Below are 26900 nucleotides of genomic sequence, written 5' to 3' on the forward strand. Positions count from 1 at the left end.
ACAATAAATGCTCCAATTACCAACCAACAACTCATGCTCGTGTGGAAGAGAAAGCATCGGAAGCAGAGATTATTCCTGCTTTTGGGGTTGCTGCAGCATGGAATCCATGACAGGTGATACTGATGCCAGCAAAGGAAAAAGTTTGATGTTGCTGCTAAGGTGGACTTCTGCACATTCCACAACTTCAGTGCCTGTACGTGGGTGATATTTAAAAATCCCCCTTCATCTGATTTTCCAACCCCCCGCAACAGGCAGGAGAAATGCTCCATAGTAACAGTAGCACTGAAATACATTAAAGATTTTGTGGTGCTAACAGCAAGCAACAAAAGCAGTTACAGGACAGATGACAAAGCTTTTAGGTGCATCTTAAAGAGCAGAGGCACCAAAAGGTTTGGGGGTGGGAGAGAGGGAACCCCAGGACTTTGGGGCTAGGCATTTGAAACCTTTGGTGCTATGATTAAAATTTGGGACACAATACCAGAATTGGAGGAAGACAGGTCTCAAAAAAGGTATGGAGGGCTGCAACAGCTTACAGGAGGGGTCATGGGAGGGATCTGTAACTTAAATTGAGGCATTTGCAGAAGGAGCCATTACAGATCAGCAAGCATGAGAATTGGTGAGAGTTAAAAAAGGCACAGCAGCAGCACTGGATCACAAGTTTGTAAAGTAGAAGGTGGCCAGGCCAGAAAAGCACTGGAATAGCCTAGAGGCAACAGCAACTAGCATTTCAATTGTATCTTTAACATAGTAAGACATTCAAAGACACTTCGTAGAAGCATAAAACAAAATGTCACAGCAAGCCAGACGGAGGACATTCAGAAAGACAGCCAAAACCTTGGTCAAAGATGCAAGTTTTAAGGAGTGTTTTAGAAGGAGGTAGAGAACACTGGGATTTAGGTAGGGAATTCCAGAGCCTAAGTGTTCAGTAGCTGAAGGCTCAAAAAAAGGTACAAATGACAAGTTTCAGCAGCAGATGGTCTGAGATAGAGTCAGAGTCTGGTGACGTTTTAGATGTAGAAATAGGTAGTTTTGGTGATGGAGCAGGATAGTTGGAAATTCATCCAGGGCCAAATACCACCAAGGTTGTGAAAGGGTCTGGCTTAGTTTCAGGCAGCTGGCGGAGAGAAATGAAAATGGTGCTCAGGACAGATTTTCTGGTGATAATTCTAATAAGAACAGCCGAAGTAAAGAAGAGTTGTTCTGTTGAAGAGTCATACGGATTCGAAACGTTAACCGCAGATGCTGTCAGACCTGCTGAGTTTTTCCAGGTATTTTTATTTTTGTTTTGGATTTCCAGCATCCACAGTTTTTTGCTTTTAATATAGCTGTAGTAAAGAGGTGCTTTCCTCATAGCTATTTGAAGCTGTCATTTTATTAACAGGTATTCACCAAGTTCAGGTTTTAACACCTCATCAGTAACATGCCCCATGTGCTTATGACTTTGCAAGCACACATCCCAGACATGCATGTCTAGAAGAGAAAATGCAAGAATTGAAGAAAACTATTTACAAAAAGTTTTTATTTGAACATTGTTAGCACAAACATTTTAAAAAAAACATTCCCACTGATCAACTTTATCAGCAAGCTGTTATTGCTTACAAAATGTCAAACTGCCATTGATCCCCATGTTAAATATACATTTGCCATCATTAGTGGATGAAAGGAAGGAGAAAAACATTCCAGTTCTACTAAATATACATTATTCCACTTCTCTATATTTGGTTTATTAACTCAACATTTCAGTACATAGTCAGATTACCTGCAGTCAAAAGTCTACAAGGTTTGGTAAAATAGCCAATTCCCAAGGTTAATCACAATGATCATGGAATTCAGCACAATCAATCCCTGAAGTCCAACATCAAAAATCAGTGAATTGTTCAAATCATTTAAATGCATTTCATATCACTTACTTTATATTTCTAGCCTAAAAAGTTTGAATTCTTAAGTAGCTGCAACTATAGGATTTAGCAAAAAGTAGCTTCACTAAACTGTCAAAGTACAACTAGTGCAAGAGAAAAAAAAATCAACTTCACATGCATTATAGATCAGTGTGCAAATACCCAACCTGTATGGTTCAGCCTGCTACCTGCAACAGCACTGCCAAAATATAGGATAAGCATTTGCCATCAATATTCCACCTGCTGTATGCAGGAACACTGCTTCATACAGAAGGCTAAAATGGCACAAAGCCATCTAAATCATCAGAATCATAATCATCAGAATCATCATCCTGATTAAAATCAGACAGATCGGAATCAAAAAGTTCAGACTGAAAATGTACCAAATTCTCTAAAAAGCTATCATCGAGGGAAAGAATACCAACAAGGTGAAGGGCACGGTCATAGTCATCATCATCGCAATCATCTTCCCACATAGTTCCCAACGGAGACTGTGGAATAGATAATAAGACATTAAATCCAAGACTTTAAAAAGACAGTTGTTCAACTTTAAAAAAGGTTAAACAAAGTTAAACAGAAGTTGATCATATTAATTTCCTTTACTTATTAGCTACCCTGGAGTGGCAAAGCTACTGCCCCACAGTGTCAGCAAGCTACTGTGATCATTGGATGAGATGTTTCTTGTAGGGGAAAATGACAGACCTCGTTGTTTGTCATCAAATGTAGCTTATACTTTGACATTTTCAGCACTGCCAAAGTTGAATCAAAGCAGCACAGAACCTTGCTGCCACAGCAAGGATATCTAACTGATTTGAGGTACAGAGACTTAGCCATTGTTTGTGTGTCTGCTTTGAAACAAGTATCCACTTTCCCACAGCTCTTCAAGCTGCCCCCCACAATACACCCCATTTCTGCAGATATTGATTTGCTCCAACTTGTGGCCTAGTCCCCAATAAAACCATGACTTGTCACACCTTGGTACAGCCCTCAACTTCACTCCCTCTCACCCAAGGGACACAGACCTGAAGGGCTATGCCAGACAACTGGTTTAACCATCCACTGCCAGATCTGGCTGGAACAATTTAAACATCAGGTCCTGTTCTTGTCTACCAAAACTGCTCATGATCCTGAATTGCAAACATAATCCACAGCTTCTCTACTTTAAGAGCAGTTTAAGACTGTTTGCAGTAAAGTCACAAATGACATCAGTGACTGTGACAAAGGCAGACTTTCCTTCATCTTGCCTTCAACCTGCCTACAACTTCTAACAGTTGACAACACCATCCTCCATGGTCATTCAGTGATTCTCACTTTATTCCATTCTTATCTAATGGTATCCAGAGAATCACTTGGTGGTTTCTCTTCCTCCCTCCACATTGTTACTTCTGGTGTTCCCCAAGAATCTGTCCTCTGTCCCCTCAAATTTCTCATCTGAATGCTGCACTTCAGCAGCATCATCTGAAAGAGCAGTTAGCTAGCACATGTACTTTGACAATACTCAGCTCTACCTCACCATCACTTCTCTCGACCCCTCCACTGTTACCAAATTATCAGACAGCGTAGCTGACGTCCAGCATTGGATGAGTAAAGATTTCCAGTAATACTGGAAAGACTGAAGCCAAAGTGATCAATCCCCACCCCAAACACCATTCCCTAGCTACCAACTCCATCCCTCTCCGTGGCAACAGTCTCAAAATTAGGCCGGTCTGTTTGCAACCTTCGTGTCACATCTGACCTGGTGATCAGCCTCCAATCCTCATTTGTGCCATCACCCAGGCTGCTGATTTCCATTTGTAGCATTGCCCGACTTCACCCCCCATCTCAGCATCTGCTGCTGAAACCAGTTACCGCTAGACTTAATTATTCCAACACTCCTGGCTGATCTCTCACATTCTACCCTCCCCAAACTTGAGGTCATCCAAGTTCTACTGCCCTTGCATTAATCACACCAAGCCCTGTACCCCTATCATCCCTGTGCTATCTGACCTTTGGCTCCAGGCCAAGCAATGTCTTGATTTTAAAATTCTCATCCTGGTTCTCAAAATCTCTCCATAGCCTCAATCTTCCCTCTAATTCCTCCAGTCCCACAACCCTTCTATATGCACTCCCTCATTTTGGCCTCATATCCCCAATTTTAACTACTCCACTATTGGTGGCTGTGCCTTCAGTTGCCTAGGCCCCAAACTCTGGAATTTCCTCCATGCATTTCTACACCTCATATTTCCTTCTTTAAGGCACTCCTTAAAACCAAGCTTCTGGTCATTTGACTCAATCTCTTTCAATGGCTTGGTGTCATACTTTGGTTTATAATGCTCCTGTGAAGTGCTTTGGGAAATTTTATATTTATGTAGTGCTTTAACACAATTTATTCATTTGGTGTTCTCTGTTTACTGATTCTCCTGTGGGTGGAGAAGGTTTCCCCAGATTGAGGAGTTTATATAGAGAGGATTCTTGGGCAGGTGAGCTTGAAAGAGAACATGATGCGTTGAGATAGTGGAGGCTGAAGTCAGAGGATGAGAAGTCAGTGTTGAGGGAGGAAAACGATGAAGCCAAGTATAACCCATTGATTATGATGGTTTTGCATTACTTGCTTCTGTACTCCATGCCTCTAATTATAAAAAGGCAGGAATTCCACATGGTTTATTATATAATTATAACAGATTACTGCTTTCAGTCTTTGCAAACCAGATGTGTCCAAATAGGCAAATTTATTGGTCAAAACTACAAAAAATTAGAGGTTTCTAAAATGTTTATTCTACAGGGTTTGAATTGGTCATCACTTGCTTCAACTTCAGTTGCCTGAGAAACAGTTTTAAACAATGGGGCATTTCCCCCCTCCAATTATTTCATATATGAGATGGCAAAATAGTCTTCCTGACAAGTTACTGATGCTGAGCTAGAGACATCATGCAGGTGTGAAGCCCAGATGCCTTCTCTCCCTCCTTTTATTCCACCAGAGGGCTGTTGAGCCAGATTTCAAGAAAATATGTTGTGGCACTAACTGCGAGAGTTAACCATAAACATTATCAAATCTGGTCTGCATTATAAACATGGTATGGAAGTTACTCAATAATAAAAAAGGGGGTAAATTGTCATGGTGGTTATTAACATGATTTATGCTAATGTTGTTAAATTATTGCTGATAAGAATGCAAAATACTGAATTTGTCCATTCAATTAAACAGGCTTCAGAGGGTACATAAATAACAGTAATACTTTGGTCAACAGCTTCAATGTAGATGCAAACAAACATCAAATAAAAGATTTGAAATTAATGCTCAGTTCTTCTAAGCATTTTACTTTCAGAAATTAAAGATTGTTGATTCTTGGTGTCACTATTACATTCCAAAGGGCTGAAAGACAACTTACTCAGCTCCTTGCCTGGAGACAAGGCCATGGTTAGGTGGTTTGATAATGTTGACCTGTCACTAAACACATCAGTTATGTTGCAATATATAGTATGCTCTTACACTATCTCTTTGCCTCCTTTGTCGACGCTGGGTGGGTCGATATCCCTCTGGAAACTCATGTAAGTAAATGCATTCAGATTTAAAAGGACATCTGCCGTTACTTCGTAGGAAGAACTTGCAGTGTATTTTTCTGTGAAAAAGAAAAAGTTGTTAGATGTGAATCAACTGTTCCCAACTCCTTCAAAAGCCATCAGCTGAAGAACTAAATCACAGCAACCGACTCTCCAGTCACTCTCCCTCACATTTTGCCCAAATAACCATTCACGTGCCACCTGGATGGCATGTTTCAGCAGACTATGACTGGAGCACAAGCCCAATCCTACATGTACCCCCATCAGGAGGAATGGATAATGGTCAGGAACACCAACCAATTCCACCCACCTCTCCTCAGATGTTAAGACCAATTGCATCATCACCCTTACTTCAACTTGCCAACTGGGTTTTGAACCTGGGGCCTCTAGGCCTTTTGCTGTCTAAAAGACAAAGTAATAGCCTCAGTCTTTGGAGGAGCAATGATACATTCTTTACAATAAGAGGAACAGGAGGAGCACAAAGAAACTTCCACTGAAAGACACTGGGGACATGCTTGCATTTTAGAGGCTAGAGTACAGACTTCCAAACTGTGATATTCACATTTAGCAAGCTGAAGGATCCATGGAATGCAAATTCCAGGAGGTGGTCACCCTACAAACAATGTTAGCAAGGAACACAAGTGAGACCACCTAATCAGGTAGGAGTAAACTTCAGGCCATTCAGCTTGAATGTGCTGAAAAGAAAAAAATTGATACCAAGTACATGTTGTATGAAACTCCATAGGAAAGTATCCACCAGCATCAGTAGTGGAGCAACTGGTTGTCAGGGTTGGAGAGGCAGGGACAGAGACCAAAATACAAAAGCACAGGGACAGTTTCAGTCAGGAGAATAGACAAGACACTTTGTGGTGGCAATACAGGGTCCTGAGTGATGTATTTAAGAATGTCAGAATAGATACCAAAAGAATAAACTGGAGAGAAGAAAAACAAAATCAAGAATCATAGCTCTCATTGCAGTGGCAAAAGGCACAGAAGTGGGGTCCTGAAGAGGCTTTCAGCAATGCTGCACTGGAGGAAATTGTGACACATCCAGGATTGGTGGTCAGACAAGTAGATTAATAACAGGTGGGTGGGGAGGGAGAGAGAAGAGGAAGAGCTGGATGTCATATAGAACCTGGTTCCAAGTTTTCAGATGTCACCAAGTGAATGAGGAAAGGGGTCTGTTATTCAACCAGTGCCACAAGATCCTCATCGTTCAGTGGAAAAGTCAGACAAAACCTTGGCTTAAAGATAGCACTTCTGACAACACAGCATTCCAATATGCTAAAGTATCAACCTAGATGGTTTGAACTGGGACTTGAATCCGCAATCTATGACTAGTCTAACCTAGCCAAGCTGGTAATAGGCATTGGTTTTGAGGCATCAAAATTGTCCTGGAACTTTTATCTAATAGCAAGCTCATCTGGAGGTCCAGTATTGTCCTTCCAAATAAGAGCCAAACTTTTATATTTTGCCCTCCTTCAGTTTTTTTGCAGGAGGGAGAAGAGAAAGGCAACTCTAGTTCAAAAAGATACATTTAGGGACTATCCCCAATAGACACAGCCCACAATTATGCCATTAAGAAGCAGCTAAATAAGCAGAAAGAATAGCCATATTGGCCAAAGGTATAGCATTTTTTTTTTGAGTTAACCACCAAGCAACATACTGGTGAGGACAGATCCCCTGTTCATAGAAACAAGGCTTGGAGGATTAAGGATCAAGGAGTCACCAGAAGGTGACTTGCTAAAAGACATCTATTCCATTATGCTCAGAAGATTAAGTGAAAGGACTTTTTGGACACTGGTGAGGCAGGGAGAAGGGATCCTATCCTTTGTTTCTGCTGAGACTGCAGTATAATGTACAAATGTGGAGTGGGGTTGTGATTGTGCCAAGTTAATGGGGGCAAGGAAAAACAAATTTAAACTTTTTTGTAGTTCACTTAGTAGTCAATCAACTAAATATTAGTGTATGTTGATTTTAGTTTTTTTACAGCAAGTCTTAAAACATGAAATCTTATCATGAGGTTCTTTGCAGTCGCTGGGAAATTCCTATCTTTCTGAAAGATCAGTCTCTACAGGGGCCAATCATAAGTGTAATAAAAGAATGCAGGCGCACGAGGGAGCATGTGCACCTTTCATAGTACGGAAGGCCTCCAATAGGATTGAGGGGTAGGAGATTAAATAACGAAAGGGTTGGTGCTGCAAGGCCAAAGGGAGTAGTAACGGAATGACTAAATGGAACAATGGTTATGTCTAGAAGTATAAATGCAGAAAGGTGAGCAGCTGCCATCTAAAAAGGTGTATCCATCCAGTTTCCCATACTTCTGCTCACCACTGTCCCTCCCAGAATCATGAGGTTCCCCTTCTCCTCACCTTCCAGCTACCAGGCTGTATTCAATGGATACCCCCTGCCACTTCCAGCATGATGCTACCGAACACCCCCCCCTCTCCTTCCAGCATCCTGAAGGAACACATCTCTCCACAACACCCTAGCTCATTCTTCAATCAGCCCTAATCCCTGAAATTGCACCTTTCCATGAAAGCACAGGAGACACAGCACCTGCCCTTTTACCCCCTTCCAAACACTCCTTCCAAGTGAAAGCAATTTATTCATAATTTCAATTCAGTATATATTATATTTGCTGTGTATTGCTGTTTCAGTATGCTCTACATTGGATAGACCAAATGCAGATTGGCTGACAGCTTTGCAGAACACCTCTGTTCCGTGTGCAAGCATGATCCCAAGCTTCATATCTGTCATTTCAATTCTCCAGCTTGCTCGTTCTGACCGGTTTCCTGAAGTGTTCCAATGAAACTCAATGCAAACAAGGAACAGCACCTCATCTTTTGATAAGAATTCAAACAGTTTCAGATCATTACTTGTGTCCCCATTTTGCTTCTTTTTTCTTTGCTAGCTTTTGGTTTTACTCTTTGCTTTTGGACAGCAGTTGTTCATCATTCTGCCATTCACACCTAGTTTGTTTCTTTACTGGTGGCCTTGCATCACCAACCCTTGTAATTTAATCTCACTTACCTTCCACGCTATCAGGCCTTTCCTGGTGTTCTTCTTCCACCCTCCCCCTTCACTTAAAACCCATTAACATACTTACTAGTTCTGACGAAAGGTTATATAAACTGGAAATGTTAACACTCACCACAGATGTTGCCTGTCCTGCTGAGTATTTTCAGCATTTACTATCACTGCTTTAGAGTTCATTTACACAAGGTTTTCAGTTTTCACAGAATCATAGTGCAGAAGAGGCCCTTCGGCCCATTGAGTCTGCACTGATACGTGAGAAACACCTGACCTACCTCCCTAATCCCATTTACCAGCACTTGGCCCATGGCCTTGAATGTTATGACATGCCCAAGTGCTCATCCAAGTACAACCCACCTCCACCACCCTCCCAGGCAGCACATTCCAGACCATCAGCACCCTCTGGGTAACAAAAGTTTTTCCTCACATCCACCCTAAACCTCCTGCCCCTCACCTTGAACTTGTCCCCTTGTGACTGACCCTTCAACTTAGGGGAACAGCTGCTCTCTATCCACCCTGTCCATGCCCCTCAATCTTGTGCACCTCAATCAGGTCGCCCCTCAGTCTTCTCTGCTCCAACAAAAACAACCCAAGTCTATTCAACCTCTCTCCATAACTTAAATGTTTCATCCCAGGCAACATCCTGGTGAATCTCTTCTGCACCCGCTCCAGTGCACTCCCATCCTTCCTATAATGTGGCAACCAGAACTGCACACAGTACTCCAGCTGTGGCCTCATCAAGGTTCTATACAACTCCAACATGACCTCCCTACTTTTATAATCTATGCCTTGATTGATAAAGGCAAGAGTCCCATATGCCTTTTGCACCACCCCACTAACATGCCCCTCTGCCTTCAGAGATCTATGGACACACACACACCAAGGTCCCTTTGTTCCTCAGAACCTCCTACTGTCATGAATACTTCCTTGCCAAATTACTCCTCCCAAAGGTGTATCACCTCACTTTTCAGGGTTAAATTCCATCTGCCACTTATTTGCCCATTTGATCATCCCATCTATATCTTCCTGTAGCCCAAGACACTCAACCTCACTGTTAACCACCCAGCCAATCTTGGTGTCATCCGGCTTCCAGTCACTAAAGCATCCTTCTGTCATCGCCCTCTGTCTCCTACAACTAAGCCAATTTTGAATCCACTTTATCAAATTACCCTGTATCCCATGTGCATTTGCCTTCTTTATAAGTCTCCCATGTGGGACCTTGTCAAAGGCTTTGCTGAAATCCATATAAACTACATCAACTGCACTACCCTCATCTACACACCTGGCCACCTCCTCAAAAAAGTCAATCAAATTTGTTAGGCATGGCCTCCCTCTGACAAAGCTATGCTGACTATCCCTGATCAAACCTTGCCTCTCCAAGTGGAGAGAGTCTATCCTTCAGAATGTTCTCCAATAGTTTCCCTACCACTGACATGAGACTCACTGGCCTATAGTTCCCTGGCTCATCTCTACAACCCTTCTTAAATAGCAGAACCCATATGCTGTTCCAGTCCTCTGGCACCTCCTCCATGGCCAGAGAGGAATTAAAAATTAAAATGTTTTATAGCCATTTCAATCACATATCACAAGTGAATGAAATGTATACACTCCAAGTGTACATATCTGCCAGATCCTTTTGGAAATAAATTCAGAACTAATTCTGCATTACACAATCTAACTGGCTCAAGTTCAAAATTAACTTCATTTCATATTTCAGAATTTTAAAAATGCAAAAGATTAAGTGTTGGATTTTTAAATTGAAACTTGTGCAGCTCTGTAGTATATTCAGAATTAGAAAACAGATTAAAATACTGCTTTTATTGTGACACTGATACCTCTAGGCAAACCTACCTCTTTTCAGCTTTGAATTTTTCAATAAGCTTCTGTTTCTGTTCATCAACTACCCAGTACTTGTACGGTATGAAGTAACTGGCCACAACTCTACATTCAGGACATGCCCTGCAAACAAAAGGATATCTTTGAAGTTTAAATTTTCTTCAGCACAAAGATAAAAACATTTTAACTAGAACCCCATTTCAGTCCACAAGACCGTCTGGGCCAGACCCTCAAGATGTCCTCACAGCTACACCATATGAATACAGCACAATTTAAGATTTATTTTTCCAGGCATTTAGACATAAATGCTCCGAGACCAGCATAAATTGCTTTCAGATACCAAACATTTACTTCCCCTTTACTACAGGGCTACCAAACATTTTCAAGCATTCAGTTTTCAAAACTTGTTTTTGAAGTTGTTCATGAAAAGTTATTAAGCCATTGTAACATTTGTGCTGTACTTGCCCTAGACTTTAACCTAAAGTTGAAGCTCATGGAATTTCCTGGCTAGGAAATTGGCTGTTTGGCAGTGGTTAGTAGATAATTTGCATGGTGTCCTGCAAGGTCCTATGTGGAGGCCACAATTATGCACAGTATTTAACAACACTAACTCCTGGCACCAAACAGCAGTTGCACATGCCCACTTGGTATCCACCAGCACATGTCATTTCTCCCACTGCTGACATTATTGTTGTGCATCAGTTGTTTGCCTTTTGTTTGCTGCCTTTCTTCCAAGCCCTCACTGGCAATATTGGAGAGGTGAACTGGGTGAGTTTGGTCTGTGCCATCTATGATGCAGGCAGTTGTCTGGGATATCACTAACAGTGATTACACAGGCACCACAACTGCATACAAGTAGAGTGTGCCCTCTGTACTTGTAGTGTGAGCAAACAGCCATTTATTAATGAATTAGATGATGGGATGGAAAGCCACGTGCCCAAATTTGCTCATGTAAAGATAGGCATTCTTCTGGGGGAGGGTGATCAGCCACAGGTCAAGGTCAACATTGGTATTAACGACATAGGTAGGAAGAAGAATATGGTCCTGCAATTAGAATTTAGGAAGCTAGGTATAAAATTAGCAAGCAGGACCTCAAATGTAGTAATCTCCAGATCACTCCCAGTGCCACATGCCAGTGAGTACAGAAACAGGAGGATAAGGCAGATGACTGCGTGGCAGGGAAAAGGCAGGGCAATAGCACTAGGTCATAATGCTCATTTGGAGAGCTGGTGCAGACATGGACTAAATGGCCTCCTGTGCCACTAAAATTCTGTGATTGTAAGAAGTGTAGATGGAAAACAATTCGTGTCTCTAATTTTGTTATGAACAGAAGGATTTAAATGCAAGCAAATGAGGTCATATACTTCTCATAGGAAATACTTTCTAAATTAGGGTTGTCTAACATATGGCCTGCAGGCCACAATCCAGCCCACCATGCCTTTCTAACTGGCCCCCAGACTCACTGTTCAAAATACAGGCAAGTTCAAATGAATGAAAGGCAAGGAACTTCTCCAATCACAAACTGTTTCTCTTCTGCAGCATGAAGAGAAGTGGCCATGGTGCATTCTGTGTACTTTTGGCTGCTTGCTTCCATCACTCACCCTCCTATGCAGGCACTGGGCTGGGGAGGCCACAAGGAACAGCAGTTGCTGCAACAGCATCTGTCCTGCCCCCACTCAGGGCAGCTATATTCTCCCACAGGGCAGAGTGAGGAAGCATGTTTTGGCATCATCACTGCAGTCCCAAATTCCTCCTCGATGGTAAAATGTCCAAAACACACGTGGCCAGACAGCATCCAAGTCTGTACACAAGTGAAAACCCCAAGACTGGATTGATCCAGACACAACCCAATCAGAGCAGGCTGGGAGAGGGGGAAAGCCCAGGCTGAAAGGCAACCTGCTTCTGACCCCCACTTTCATATGTTTTCCACTGTGCCCAGCTCAGTGTCTGCACCACCAGAGGCAAACACAAGGTCAATGTTAGTGAAACCTAACTCCTTAGCTTGGCCCCAGTCATTCCCTGGTCACCAAGACTTAGGGCCTAGTCTGTCTCTAGCTCTGCTTCTTAAGCATAAAAGGCAAAGAAAGACTTTAATCAGTTAGCTCTGCTGCTTGCTACTATTACCAATTTATTGCTCAGACATGATTTTTTTTTTCAAATTCATGTTTAATGTTGTACTAACTCCAATTTTTCTCTCACTCGAGGGACAGATGTGCATGTTTCAGAAAAATTAAAGTGTGATCCCTCATGTGAAAATTTTGGACAACCATTTTAAATAGTGAAAAACCAGAAAAGTGAAAATGCAGGTACACCAATCATGAACAACAAAAGAAAAAATACTAATGCAATATTGGTCTTCATATCCAGAGGATTGAACATAAAAAGGGGTAAATATTATGTAAAGCACAATTATACATAACACTGGTTACACTGCACTAGGACCAGTGGGCACATTGGCCTTATAGGGCAGGCAGTGAAGTTACTTGAACTCCAAGGGTTAAATTACAAGGAGATTACATAAACTAGAGTTGTATTCCCTGTAATTTAGAGGTTAAGGGGTGATGTGATTGAAGTTTAGGATATTAAAATGGGAACGGACAGGTAGAGTGACTATCTCGGCTGGTTGGGGAATCTAGGACTCAGGAAGCAGTCTAACAATTAGAACCAAACTTTTTTTTTTTAAAAAAGTGAGTGAAATCAGAAACATTCCTAAGTACAATGGATGGCAGAAGTTCAGAATTCTCTTCCATGAGCAATTGATGCTAGATCAATTAGTAATTTAAAATTCAGATTGGTGACAGATTTTTTGTTAACTGATAGGTACAAGGAAAGCCATGCATACAGATCGATGACCAAAAAAAGCCATGATCTCATTGAATGGCAGAACAGTGTCAAGGAGCTAAATGGCCTCCTCCTGCTCCCAAGTTAATTGAAAGCTAAAATGGCACCAAGTCCATTTCTTCCAACCAGAAGTTAATACTATTAAAATTTCAGACCAACACAGCAGACTGGTGATTGTATCAGCTCAGCTACTTAGTTGACAAACATGGGGAGCCACTGGGGAAGCCTTAGATTATATATTCATTAGGCATTTCAACAGTTAAGTCAATAAAACAATTGGAATAGTGAGATTACTAATGGCTCAAATACTGAAGTTGCTAATTTGGTTACATGTACTTACTTGATTACATTATTGGTAAACCCCTTGCTGTCTCGCCATTTCTTGATACAGGTCACACAGAAAGCATGGTTGCAGTCAGGGAGAATTGCAAAGCAACGGTCTCTAGCTGGTGTTTTTTCATAGACTTTCTCCATGCAAATTCCACAAGTTATATCTTTACTCATTTCAAAGGCTGGGTCTTTAGTCAACTTTCCCTAAAATTTAAGGAAGTAAAATACATTTAGCGAATCAGCGTTTTCTCATATCTGAATTTGAATTCCTTTTCCATCAAAGTTCTATCGTGTCAAAGTTGCTTAGCAAGGTATCAGTAAGCATTTACCCAATCATCCCATGAACATATGAATTAGGAACAGGAGTAGGCCACTTGACCATTCGAGCCAGCTCCACCATTCAATGAGATCATGGCTGATCTGATTTTAACCCCAACTCCACATTCCTGCCTATCCCAAAGAACCTTTTACCCCCACCTTGCTTATCAAGGATCTACCTCTGCCTTCAAAGGCTCCATTTCCACTGCCTTTTGAGGAACAGTGGCCCCTAGGACTAGATTCTCCCATAAGAGGAAACATACCTCTCCACATTGGAACTTAACAATCTGAGAGGTCAATCAAGTTGCCTCTTAATCTAAACTCCAGTGGATATCAGCCTAGCATGTCCAACCTTTCCTCATAAAACTAATCCAGGTATTAGTTTATTAACCTTCTCTGAACTGCTTCCAACGCATTTACATCCTTCCTTAATTAAGAGACCAAAACTGTACACAGTATACTTGTACCTACATACTAGCCTTTTGTGATTAATCACAGAATCTCAGTGCAGAAGAGGCCCTTTGGCCCATCAAGTCTGCACTGACACGTGAGAAACACCTGACCTACCTAATCCCATAGCCTTGAATGTTATGACATGCCAAGTGCTCATCCAGGTACTTTTTAAAAAGTATGTGAGGCAACCCACCTCCACCACCCTCTCAGGCAGTGCATTCCAGACCGTCACCACCCCTTGGGTAAAAGGTTTTTCCTCATCCCCTAAACCTCCTGCCCCTCACCTTGAACTTATGTCCCCTTGTGACTGACCCTTCAACTAAGGGGAACAGCTGCTCCCTATCCACCCTGTCCATGCCCCTCAATCTTGTACACGTTGATCAGGTCACCCCTCAGACTTCTCTGCTCCAATGAAAACCACCCAAGTCTATCCAACCTCTCTTCATAACTTAAATGTTTCATCCCAGGCAACATCCTGGTGAATCTCCTCTGCATCCCCTCCAGTGCAATCCCATCCTTCCTATAATATGGTGACTTGAACTGCACACAGTGCTCCAGCTGTGGCCTCAACAAGGTTCTATACAACTCCAACATGATCTCGCAACTTTTGTAATCTATGCCTCGATTGATAAAGGCAAGTGTCCCATATGCCTTTTTCACCACCCCACTAAACATGCCCCTCCGCCTTCAGAGATCTATGGCCACACGCACCAAGGTCCCTTTGTTCCTCAGAACTTCCTAGTGTCATGCTGTTCATTGAACACTTCCTTGTCAAATTAATCACACTTTTCAGGGTTAAATTCCATCTGCCACATATCTGCCCATTTGACCATGCTCTTCCAGTAGCCCAAGACACTCAACTTAACTGTTAACCACCCGGCCAATCTTGGTGTCATCCGCAAACTTACTAATCCTACCCCCCACATAGTCATCTATGTTGTTTATATAAATGACAAATAATAGGGGACCCAGCACAGATCCCTGTGGTATGCCACTGCACACTGGCTTCCAGTCACTAAAGCATCCTTCTGTCATCACCCTCTGCCTCCTACAACTAAGCCAATTTTGAATCCACTTTATCAAAGTACCCTGTATCCCATGTGTATTTGCCTTCTTTAAAAGTCTCCCATGTGGGTCCTTGTCAAAGGCTTTGCTGAAATGCATATAGACTACAACTGCACTACCCTTATCTACACAACTGGCCACCTCCTCAAAAAATTCAATCAAATTTGTTAGGCATGGCCTTCCTCTGACAAAGCTATGCTGACTATCCCTGATCAAACCTTGCCTCTCCAAGTGGAGATAGATTCTCTCCTTCAGAACTTTCTCCAATAGTTTTCTTACCATTGACGTGAGACTCACGGCCTGTAGTTCCCTGGCTTATCTCTACAACCCTTCTTAAATAGCAGAACCACATTAGCTGTTCTCCAGTCCTCTGGCACCTCCCCGTGGCCAGAGAGGAATTAAAAATTTGGGTCAGAGCCCCTGCGATCTCCTCCCTTGCCTCCCTCAGCAGTCTGGGATACAAATCATCCAGACCTGGAGATTTGTCCACTTAAGCCTGCCAACATCTCCAATACCTTGTAACTCCCTATATCAATTTGCTTCAGAACCTCACGGTCTCTCTCCCCGAGTTGGATACCTTCATCCTCATTCTCTTGGGTGAAGACAGATGTGAACTATTCATTCAACACTCTAGCGATGTCCTCTGGCTCCACCCATAGATTGGTCCCTATTCTTTCCCTGGTTATCCTTTTCCCATTGATATACTTATAGAATATCTTGGGATTTTCCCTACTTTTACCAGCCAGAGCTCTCTCATATCCCCTCTTTGCTCTCCTAATTGCTTTCTTAAGCTCCACCCTGCACTTTCTGTACTCCACTAATGCCTCCGCTGATTTGCTTCCCTTGTACCTGCTAAAAGCCTCTTTTCCTTCTCATTGTAACCTGGTCATCCATAGTTCTTTGGGCTTGTTACTCCTTCCTATCACCCTAGAGGGAACATGTTGAGCCTGTACCCTTCCCATTTCCTTTTTGGAATGCCCCCCACTGCTCCTCTGTAGATTTTCCCACAAGTAGCTGTTCCCAGTCTACCTTGGCCAGATCCTGCCTTATTTTACTAAAATCCACTCTCCCCCAATCCAAAATTAATGCACTAGGACACCTAGATCCCTCTGCATCTGAGCTCTGCAATCTCACCATTTAGATAGTTATGCTTTTTTTATTCCTCCTGCCAAAATGGACAATTTCACACTTTCCCACATTATAATCCATTTGCCAGGTCTTTGCCCACTCACTTAACCCATCTATATCCCTTTGCAACCTCCATGTGTCCTCTTCAGATCTTACTATCCTATCTAACTGTTTCATCAGCAAATTTAGCAACCATACCTTCAAACCTTTCATCCAAGTCATTAATATAATTTGTAAAGAGTTGAGGGTCCAGCACTTCCTGTGGCACATCCCTCATTACATCTTGTCAACCAGAAAAAAGATCCATCTCTGCCTACCCTGTTTCCTGTTAGCTAGCCAATCTGTTGCCCCATGAGCTTTTATTTTTCACAATTTCATCATCTATAAACATAGGTAACTTTTACTTTCACCATGGCAAAGAAGCCATCCCAAAAAGGGAAAAAAGATAGAACTGTCCAAAAACTCACAGGAAAGAATTAAGTTTACCCTCACTTTTCCCTGACAGGAAAAAATTATAGCAAGATGTGCTACAATGAAGTGTGTTAGGAAAGAAAGCAGAGGATCATGTTCTTTTGAAAAACAAGAATGCCCCTACCAGGGCTGGCTAACTCAGTTGGCTGGACAGCTAATGTGGTTCAGGACACCAGTGAAGGGTTTGATCCCCATTCCAACTGAGGGGCTGGTGCCTGCCCCCTCACGCTGCCCTGTAGCAAAAAAATCACAGCATAAGTTATGGTTCAGTGATCCTTGAATAATCAACACCAAAAATATTTTGTCAGCTTGGAGACTAAATCATATACATGCAAACTAACAGATGGAAATTCATAGGTGCTACCCAGAGAAGCAAAATGTCCCTTCAATCTTCATCGATGCACTGGCCTCATATTAATCTAAGAACCTTTACTGACTTGATCTGTACTTTGTAGTGCTCCAAAAAGGTAAAATTTTCCTTCATTGAAAAAGTAGGATTTTTTAAATTCTATTGGATGCCCTTGTTCAGAGGGCATTTAAGAGTCAACCACTTTGCTGTGGGTCAGGAGTCACATGTAGGCCAGACCAGGTAAGAATGGCAGATTTCCTTCCCTAAAGGACATTGGTGAACCAGACGGGCGTTTTTTTTTAAAAAATCAATGGTTTCATGGTCTTCTTTAGACTTTTAAATTCCCAATTTTTACTGAATTCAAATTCCACTATCTGCTGTGGCAGGATTTGAACCTGGGTCCCCAGAGCATTACCCTGGGTCTGTGGATTACTAGACAAGCAACAATACTGATACCAAAAATACAGATACTTCCTTTGGTGGGGGAAAAATTCTAAAAAGACATCACATTGCAATGACAGGCAGGTGGATTCATTTAGAAAAGCTGAAACTGCACACCTGTGTAACAGATTGAGTTGAAGATCGATTCTTTGGCTTCTCAGTTCGAGGTATGCTGTTGTCACAACTGGGCATACAATGGAAAGGACCTGCTGCCTGAGATGTTGATGCACAATCTGAAATTTGCAAACAATTCAACACAAAACCCCAATTAGAGTACATACAATAAAAGAGGACAGAAAAGTATTTTGTCACCTTTAAGACTAAATCATGTACTTGCAAGAGGGCCTGACTCAAAGAATTTCAATTAAACCTAGTGCATGTATAACCATGGTGATCCAGTTTTCATCCATGGACCATGATGTGTACACAAGAGTCAGTACTGTGCTGCAATTCTAAGTCACTGCTGAGTAAAGAGACACACACCTCATCTTTTATCCAATATGAAAAACTCTGCTCATCAGTATTGTCATAAATCTATGTCCAGAATATTGTCAGTGTGTCTGACACCGACACACAAAATGACACGAGATATGACGCCAGGCATTCATCCCGACGTCATCGCGTGTCATTCCGATATCACGTTCGGCAGGTGCTTGCCAGAGACGGTTGCCGAACTGTCAAAAGGCCTATTAAGACTATTAGGAAACTAATTTAGCTAATTAACAGCACTGCCCTTCCGACCTTAAGATTGGCAGGCAGGCAAAGAGCCCAAGCAGCCTTTGCGTTTTTCAGGAAACCTCATCCACAGGTATGATGAGGTTTTCTGAAGGTTTAATAAAATCAATAAATAAATTTTGTTCAATTGACAAACATGTCCCAGCTCATGTGACACTGTCACATGAAGGGGACAAGTCTAAATAATTACTTTCTTTATTAAAAAAATTTCAATCCGAGGCAGCTCCATGCCTCACGGAGATTGCTGTGCTCTTTCGCGCACATGCCCCGACTCTCCCTCCTCCCCCTGCCCACATAGATAGTGCTGAACGCTACGGAATGTGTAATACATTGGGCGGGCCTTAATTGGCCCACCCACGTAAAATGGCGTCAAGCAACCGGCGATCGGCTCCGTGCCTGGCCTGCCTGACATAGGTAAGTTTCTGGCCCACATGCTTGCAAGTTTTTCTAGTCATTACTTCAGGCTCTATTGATCCTTAATTTAGTGCCATCTATAAAAATTTAACCAACTTGCACATTTCCAAATCAAATTTATAGAAATTAGCTACTGTAGAAGATAGTCCATCTGAGACACTACTGGAATTCTGGTATAACAAAGGATTAATATTTGCACACTGGGAAAGTTGAGTCAAAGTCTAATATTGGTATCATTTTAGTAGGGAACTTATGAAACTAGATCCACACGGACTGCAGTGGTTCAAGAAGGCAACTCACCGCCTCCTTCGAGGGACAATTAGGGATGGCAATAAATGCTGGCACAGCCAGCAATGCCTGCATCCTGTGAACGAATAAAAGGTGGAGCGCCAAGGTTGCACGTCAGCCTAATTAATAGTCAAAACAAAAACAAAAACACCTGGAAAAACTCAGCAAGTCTGGCAGCATCTGCGGAGAGGAACACAGTTAACGTTGAGTCCGAATGACCCTTCAACAGAACTAAGTAAAAATAGAAGAGATGTGAAATTTAAGCTGGTTTAAGGGGAGGGTGGGACAAGCAGAGCTGGATAGAGGGCCAGTGATAGGTGGAGATAACCAAAAGATGTCACAGACAAAAAAAAGGACAAAAAAAGGACAAAGAGGTGTTGAAGGTGGTGGTATTATCTGCAAACTGACCTCCCTGTCGCTGGCCATTTCAACACTCCACCCTGCTCTCATGCCCACATGTCCGTCCTTGGCCTGCTGCATTGTTCCAGTGAAGCTCAACACAAACTGGAGGAACAGCACCTCATCTTCCGACTAGGCACTCTACAGCCTTCCGGACATAACATTGAGTTAAACAACTTCAGATCATGAACTCTCCTCCATCCTCACCCCTTTTCTAATAAAGATATATATTTTTTCTTTTCCCACCTATTTTTATTATTTTTACAATTTATTTCCATATTGTTTCACCCCCATCTTTTAGCCTATTTTGACCCCCTCCCCCACCCCACCCCCACTAGGGCCATCTGTCACTTGCTCACCCTGCTTTCCACCCTTAATGTCACCATTAGCACATCCTTTAGCTAATATCACCACTGTCAACACTCCTTTGACCTTTTGTTTATGACACCTTTGGCAATCTCTGCTTTGCCTCCACCTATAACTGGCCCTCTATCCAGCTTCACCTGTCCAACACCCCACCCCCCACCCCACCCCCCACCCCTTAAACAGCTTGTATTTCTATTTCTCTTTAGTTCTGATGAAGAGTCATATGGACTCAAAACGTTAACTGTTCTCCTCTCCGCAGATGCTGTCAAACCTGCTGAGTTTTTCCAGCAATTTTTTGTTTTTGTGTCTATCCCAGGGAGCACTGATTTGCTGCCAGTCACCATGGGGTCATTGTAATTTACAGGTTTCAATGTAAAGCAAGGCTATCAGTCCAGTGATAAAAACAAAAATCTACTGCGGATGCTGGAAATCCAAAACAAAAACAGAATTACCTGGAAAAACTCAGCAGGTCTGGCAGCATCGGCGGAGAAGAAAAGAGTTGACGTTTTGAGTCCTCGTGACCCTTCAACAGAACTGAGTAATATTAGGAGAGGGGTGAAATATAAGCTGGTTTAAGGTGGGGGGTGGGGGTACCAGCTTATATCAGTCCAGTGTTCCCTCAGCACAGCAGAGGGAAGTGCTAGGGAGAAGTAATAGATCCCATGGCACAGTTTTCAAAAGCATGGGAGTTAATCTCTATTGTTGTGAGATGATTATCTGGTCTTTATCACATTGCTGTTGGTTGGAGCTTGATCTATGCATTTCCTACATTACAAAAGGTGACTACACTTTATGGTGCTACACTGTCTGCAAATTGCTTTTGAGGCTTCTGGTGACTGTGAAAAGCATTATGTAAAATCTTAAACTTAAAAATCTTAAACTCCCCCTCCCCCCATCCCCACCCCATTTCTTCCCCCCCGCCACCCCCCCCTTTTTTTTTCAATAATTTATATAGATTCTTCTTTCCCCACCTATTTCCATTATTTTTAAATCTAAACTAAAACCTTGTTAGCCTTTCCACCCCACCCCCACTAGAGCTGTACTTTGAATATCCTGTCTTCCATTCTTAATTAGCACTTTTCTCAGACAAATGTCACTACCTTCGACACCTCTTTGACCCTTTTGTCTGTGACATCTTTTGATCATCTGCTCATCTCCACAATCACCACACCCTCAATGTCTCTCTCTCTCTCCCCCACCCCCCACCCACCTTAAACCAATTTATATTTCTCCCTTCTTCTAACTATGCTTCAGTTCTGCCGAAGGGCCATGAAGGCTCGAAACGTTAACTGATTTCTTCTCCGCCGATGCTGCCAGACCTGCTGAGTTTTACCAGGTAATTCTGTTTTTGTTTTGGATTTCCAGCATCCGCAGTAGCTTTTAGCTTTTTGTTTTTTATTATTTATGTAAATGCCAGTCTCTTTTCAATTGAACATTCTCTTATAAAAGACTTCTAATGCAGATCCCCAGCACAACATTCCATGTAGTAGTGCACACGGACACTGCTCCCCTGGCTAGCGCAATGTTCTCTTGCAAACTTTTAAAAACCTCAAAACCTTTACCCATAATACCCACTGCTTTAAACTTTGCAATATTTTGAGACTTGATTAAGGCTTTTTGAAGTCCATGTGTACTACATCATAGGATTTTCTTACACCCTCTTAGAATGGCATGCTCAAAAAGTCAAGGCTGTCACTTTTTGATGGGAAGTATGAATTTGGCTGGTTTCCAATTTATTGGAATCCCTTCTGTCCTCTTATTGAGGTTCGGCACTTTCTAAACATAATTCCTGCCAGACTTGCAAAGATTCCCTGCAGCATGCTTAAAGGCAGCTTTTATTTCTTGATTACATTTCACACAAAATGGCAGCAAAATAATTTGGGAAGATAATTTGAAGAGACCTCTCCTTTCAACTAAGGAAGCAGAAATCTCTCCTCTGCCTTTCCCCCACTGTTGCAGGGACAACTATTTCCTATATTTAATCACATCATTCAAACTAACATAATGTATGAGAAATGCAAGTTCCAATAAATTCATAACCCACCTTTTATGCAAGGCCATTGTTACCTACCGTGCTCTTGAAATCGTTGAGATGTAAACTCTAGAGGAAAGGTCCATCTGTCTGAGCTTTCAGGCATTTCATTCTCCTTATCCTCTTCCACATCTTCCTCCAGCTGCATGCCAAAATACCCAGTGTTCCTACCAAAGCGAGTGAAGCTTGAGACAGCAGGTTCAGAACCACGCCGACCCGAAGCACCCTTTTCAGTAGTTGAGTGGGCAGTACATTCTGCAGCATGGAAATGCTGGGCAAATCTTCCTGGGCCTTGATGAATAGCAGGAGCAGAGCTACGTCTATTTTGAGCGCAGTTTCTTCCAGTAGGATCACTAGACTCCACACCATAGTAACCCTGGGGCGATTCGCCAGCCCTCGGCTGAACAGCAGGTTCAGAACCACGTCTGCTTTCAGATAACCATCCTGCAGTGGGTCGGATATGTTGGTACCTAGTACGAGATTTTTCATTATTGCTCATTAATGCATTTTAATACCACCTCATACAAAAGCAACCTTTGGGTGCAAGTCCAAAACTGCTAGGTAATGAACCAGCCTAACTACCATTATACCAAATCCCAGCAACCCATTGCAATACATTAGGTATTAAAAAAGGGGAATTATATTCAGGTTGGAAAATGGAACTAATTTTTGTGCCTTTCTCAATTTTTGCCACCATGCTGTCCTAAATGCCCAATCAAATCCAGCCTCAGGACAGTGTACTACCACTTTCAATGAACAGCTACCCCAAAGCAAGCAAAACATCCAAATTAGGTGCAGTTATAGGTGGCCATTACAGTACTGAACTGCTTTGAGACAGACCAGAGTTAATTTCAATTTAGTTCCTGAGAAAGACATCTCTATAGCACCAAGAGCACTAAAGCTCGATTTATAAAGACTACAACATTCTCTTCAAAGACAGGGGATGAATAGCCTCATGTTAAATGGGAATTCTGGTACAGAGAGAAAACAGTTGTCAATCATGTCAAATGTGTATATTGCAGAAAGATTTAACACAAACTAAAGGTTTCAGTCTGTGCTGGGACTGTCCCCCTTGAATAGTTTTTTTCCTGCTGGCACAGAATGCATGTCATATTTATCTATATAATGATCATACAAAATATTTAAATATGTGAAGTACTCAAGTATTTTTATGATGCAATAAGGTATTATAGGAATTCAAATTCTAGCATGTAAAGTCCAAGAAGAACCATTTGTAACATTAAAAATTCCTACACCTGCCCAAATACAGACCTGCAACGATTTCCATAGAAGCAAAATCCATTTAAATAGTGTTTACAGATCTGGGACGACTTCAGCATAGAAAGATCATGTGAGTAATAGCAGCTATGTCCCCATTTGCAAACTCCACAGATGAAGTTCCTGGAAAACAGACGTCACTAAATTTATGCATGCTTCAAATCAATATTGAGATCCCTCAAGTTAGCAGCTACAAGCCCAAGATCCCAGAAAGATGGGACACAAACAGAAGGGAGATAGAGAGCCAGCCACAGTGGATTAATATGAATTCTAGATTGAGGAGATCTGACAGGCTGAATGGCCTTCACTTGCTGTGCATTTTCTTAAGATGGTACTTTAACACCATGTGCTCCAAGGTTCTCAAAGCCATGCATTCCCATTATGTATTTTACTCGAAATTTATCATGTGTGTCATGGTTGTACCTAAAATCTGTGACCATTATGGAAATAACCTAAGCTAATGTAGCAGCTATCAAAACTCCCAAAGTCTGAAACCTTTCTTACAATCTCCATAGGAGACTGGTTCAGTTCTAGCTGAAAGAACTGACATGGTGTCATGAATCTAGTAATGTATATAATATTGTTGGAAATTATTTTTCTAGAAAAGGTTTAGTCTGTGGGTGGGTCTTAATTGGATTAAAGACAGCTAGTCTGGGTGCTTTGATGTGTACTAGTTTTGGGGTGTGAGAGATATGAGTGCATTTGCATTTTGTTGAATAGAGCATTCAAGAAGGGGAGTGAAATCTGGCACCTAGCTAGCAGAGATCAAGCAATGTTTATATTACTAATAAAATTGGCACTATGAAAAAGGTTTTATTGTTAGAAGAGGTGGAGATCAAAGTGGCTGGTGATACAATGAGAATTTACATAAGAGATGTGCTGGTATAACAGACAGCAGTTGTATGTGAACAGAGCAGAGGCATGTAACATCAGAGCAGATGTAAGCCTACAACTGTCTGCACAGGAACCAAAGTGAAAGGAACCTCATTTTGAATTTGTACGGTGAAAATGCTTTGCCTGGTGTCTGCTTAAAGTCTATGGGTTGCTGTTGTCTTAGTGTGTTAAAAGTTATGATAGTAGTAATTTGTAGCCATGTGTATATGCTTAACTTCTGTAAATTAATAAATGTCTCCTGTGATTTGAGATAAAAACCTCTCGAACTGGTAGTTTTATTCCTGAATTCAGAGTTGCATCTCAAAACGTACCAAATGAAAATATAGGTTATGACAGTTGTTGAGATTTTTAAATAACTCAGCATTACCAACTGCTGTGTCATAACATACAGCATTGTTTCCAATTTCAAAACTTTTACTGTAAAAAATGACCAAGCACACTACTGGCTACATGTTATTTTATTTTTGAAGGCAACTTATATACTTTGAACTGTAGAAAGTGATGCTCCCTTTTATACATATAGCTCATTGCACCCTCCACAGAATTACAGTCCTGATAGCAAATCATCTAAAGTTGCTCCCAGCTTCCTGTATGCCTGTATCAGAATAGTGACTTCAAATGGCCATCTACACTTCCTCAGTTTTCAGAATTTTTTTAAAAATTAAAAACCAACCACTAGTAATAAAACCTGTACTGATGCTTCTTCAACCCCCTGGATGTGTCAGAGCAAGTCTCCTACAACCTTTACATGGTTGCAGGATGCATCTCTTCAACGTCAACCTTCTCAACCCCACATCTGGCTATGATAGTTCACAAAGCCAAAACAGCCACTTCCTCAGTTGACCAGACAGAATTGCTGTCGGTGATATTTACCGGTTTGTAGGGAAACCTGTAACCTGGATCTCAGAAATGGCTTCTCCTTCCCTTGTCCCCTTGGCAAGATGAAATCCATTAACCTCGTGTCCAGATAGCAATACTGATTAGCTATTCTTGGCCCTAAATCCTTTTCATCATCGAAGTAAATGGGCAGTTTACAGCACAACTTTTAGACCTGAAAAGTGCCCAGTGTACCTCAAATTACCCCGAAAGGACAATGTATCTCAAATTGTGATCAACAGGTGAAGCTAGCTGTTACACAGTGCTACTATGCAGTAACAACAGGAGTGGTATTTTTCACTAACAGGATGCTGCCATTAAGTTAAAAGACATTTTACTACCACACATATGATTAATGTGGTATATGAATTCCAGTGCTGGTGCAACAACAGGTACGTAAGGCCATACATCCCAACTGATGGACTGTATCAAACAGCAGTCCCAGGCCCTGGTTTATTCTTTGGTGCCTGTCCAGACTAGCATCCACCCTTACAATTACCTGTTTCTATTTCAGAGCAACTGTATTACTTCAGATCAGCAATATTAAAGTAAGAGAAATTTTCATAACCTCTGGCAGATTGATTAGGCATCACCAAGTACATTCAATGTTAGTGATTTTTAAACAATATTCAGAATTGCCTGGATTAACCATTTAACACTTCAAACAACCATTTGATGGGCCTTAACTTCACACTCAAATGGCTGGGTTGAATGATTGCTTTGGCCACAAAAGCACCTTGTGTACATCAATTTAATTCGCAGCTTTATTAGTAACAGTCTTAATTATTTTTGCTACTAGATTTTGATTACTAAAGTACAGATTAAAACAAACCCTAGAATGCTCAGCCACAACAGTCATTTTAGCTACTGCATGTCATTTACAAAACGCAGAAAAATTTAATCACCTTTCCATTCTTAACCAGAAAGAGAGCTTGGTTAAAGGATTACAACTGCATTTGCACATATTACCTTAGTTGACGTCCACATTTATAACTTTACGTACAGCAGCAATCTGCAAACAGAAGCCAAGGCAGAGGGAAAAATCGCCTTCTTGGAACCCTGAAGTCTGATCCTCTGCTGACTAACGCAGAGCTGATAGGCACTTCCAAGCATAAAACTTAATTATTCAATAACCATAATACAAACCATTCAGCAAGTACTATATATGCTTCTTCACCTCAGCAGCGCTAATCATATCAGGCACAAGGCACCTCAACTCCTGTCTTCTTTAAATTGCGAAAAAAACATTTAAAGCTATTCCGAGTCTGTCCTTCCGCTAAATATCGTTTAAAGCTTGTAAACCTGTATTGTAAATTCACCCGCACAGCCCTCCAAGTCTACACATGGATGGGCACAAAGCAGAGCTTCAATGTGAAAAAAAACAACTTTGGTGCGTTAGTTGGACATGAGGGCGAGGGCAGGGTGGAAATGGTCACATCTAATAGGTCTCTGATTTTACAGTTAAAACGGCGCCGACTCCCCGCTGCACCCGCTAACACAGGAGTGAACAATGCAGCAATAGACCCCCCCCACCCCCCCCTCCCTCCCTCCCTCCCTCCTGCACGCGCCCCGCCCCCGCGCTCTACAGCGCTCAGCCCGGGCCGCCGCCTGCACGCACGACGCGACCCGCCCCTCCCCGGCGCTCTAGAATGTTGAGCTCGGGCCTCAACCGTCGCTTCAGCTTCGACGGAATGTTAAGTTTTAATTTATCTCCCTAGCTGGAAGGAAAGTCTCGGAACTTCCTCATCGCCCCTTACCTGCAAAGGATACGCTTCCGACGCGGAACACTTCCTGACCACGCTTCCGCCATTTATCTGACCCACCCCCCACTTCTTTCCCCCGACAACCACGGAGCTCCCGCGTTGCCCCTTTATTTCCAGACCGGTGGGCCCCGGCCGCTCGGCTTCGCCGG

General features: G+C 42.1%; 1 protein-coding gene across 1 annotated transcript; it reads right to left on the reverse strand.

Moving 5' to 3' along the window:
• Positions 1-1502: 1502 nt before the first annotated feature.
• Positions 1503-26900, reverse strand: mkrn4 (makorin, ring finger protein, 4). Its single transcript, XM_078546724.1, has 8 exons — positions 26746-26900; positions 23213-23341; positions 21980-22410; positions 17824-17939; positions 13492-13685; positions 10326-10433; positions 5368-5497; positions 1503-2389 (listed from the first exon to the last, which is right to left on the reverse strand). The coding sequence occupies exons 1-8, from the start codon at positions 26796-26798 to the stop codon at positions 2174-2176; spliced, it is 1377 nt and encodes a 458-aa protein (XP_078402850.1). The 5' UTR covers positions 26799-26900; the 3' UTR covers positions 1503-2173.

The sequence above is a fragment of the Cetorhinus maximus genome, chromosome 8, assembly GCF_964194155.1.
Source record: "Cetorhinus maximus chromosome 8, sCetMax3.hap1.1, whole genome shotgun sequence".
NCBI classification, from domain to species: domain Eukaryota; kingdom Metazoa; phylum Chordata; class Chondrichthyes; order Lamniformes; family Cetorhinidae; genus Cetorhinus; species Cetorhinus maximus.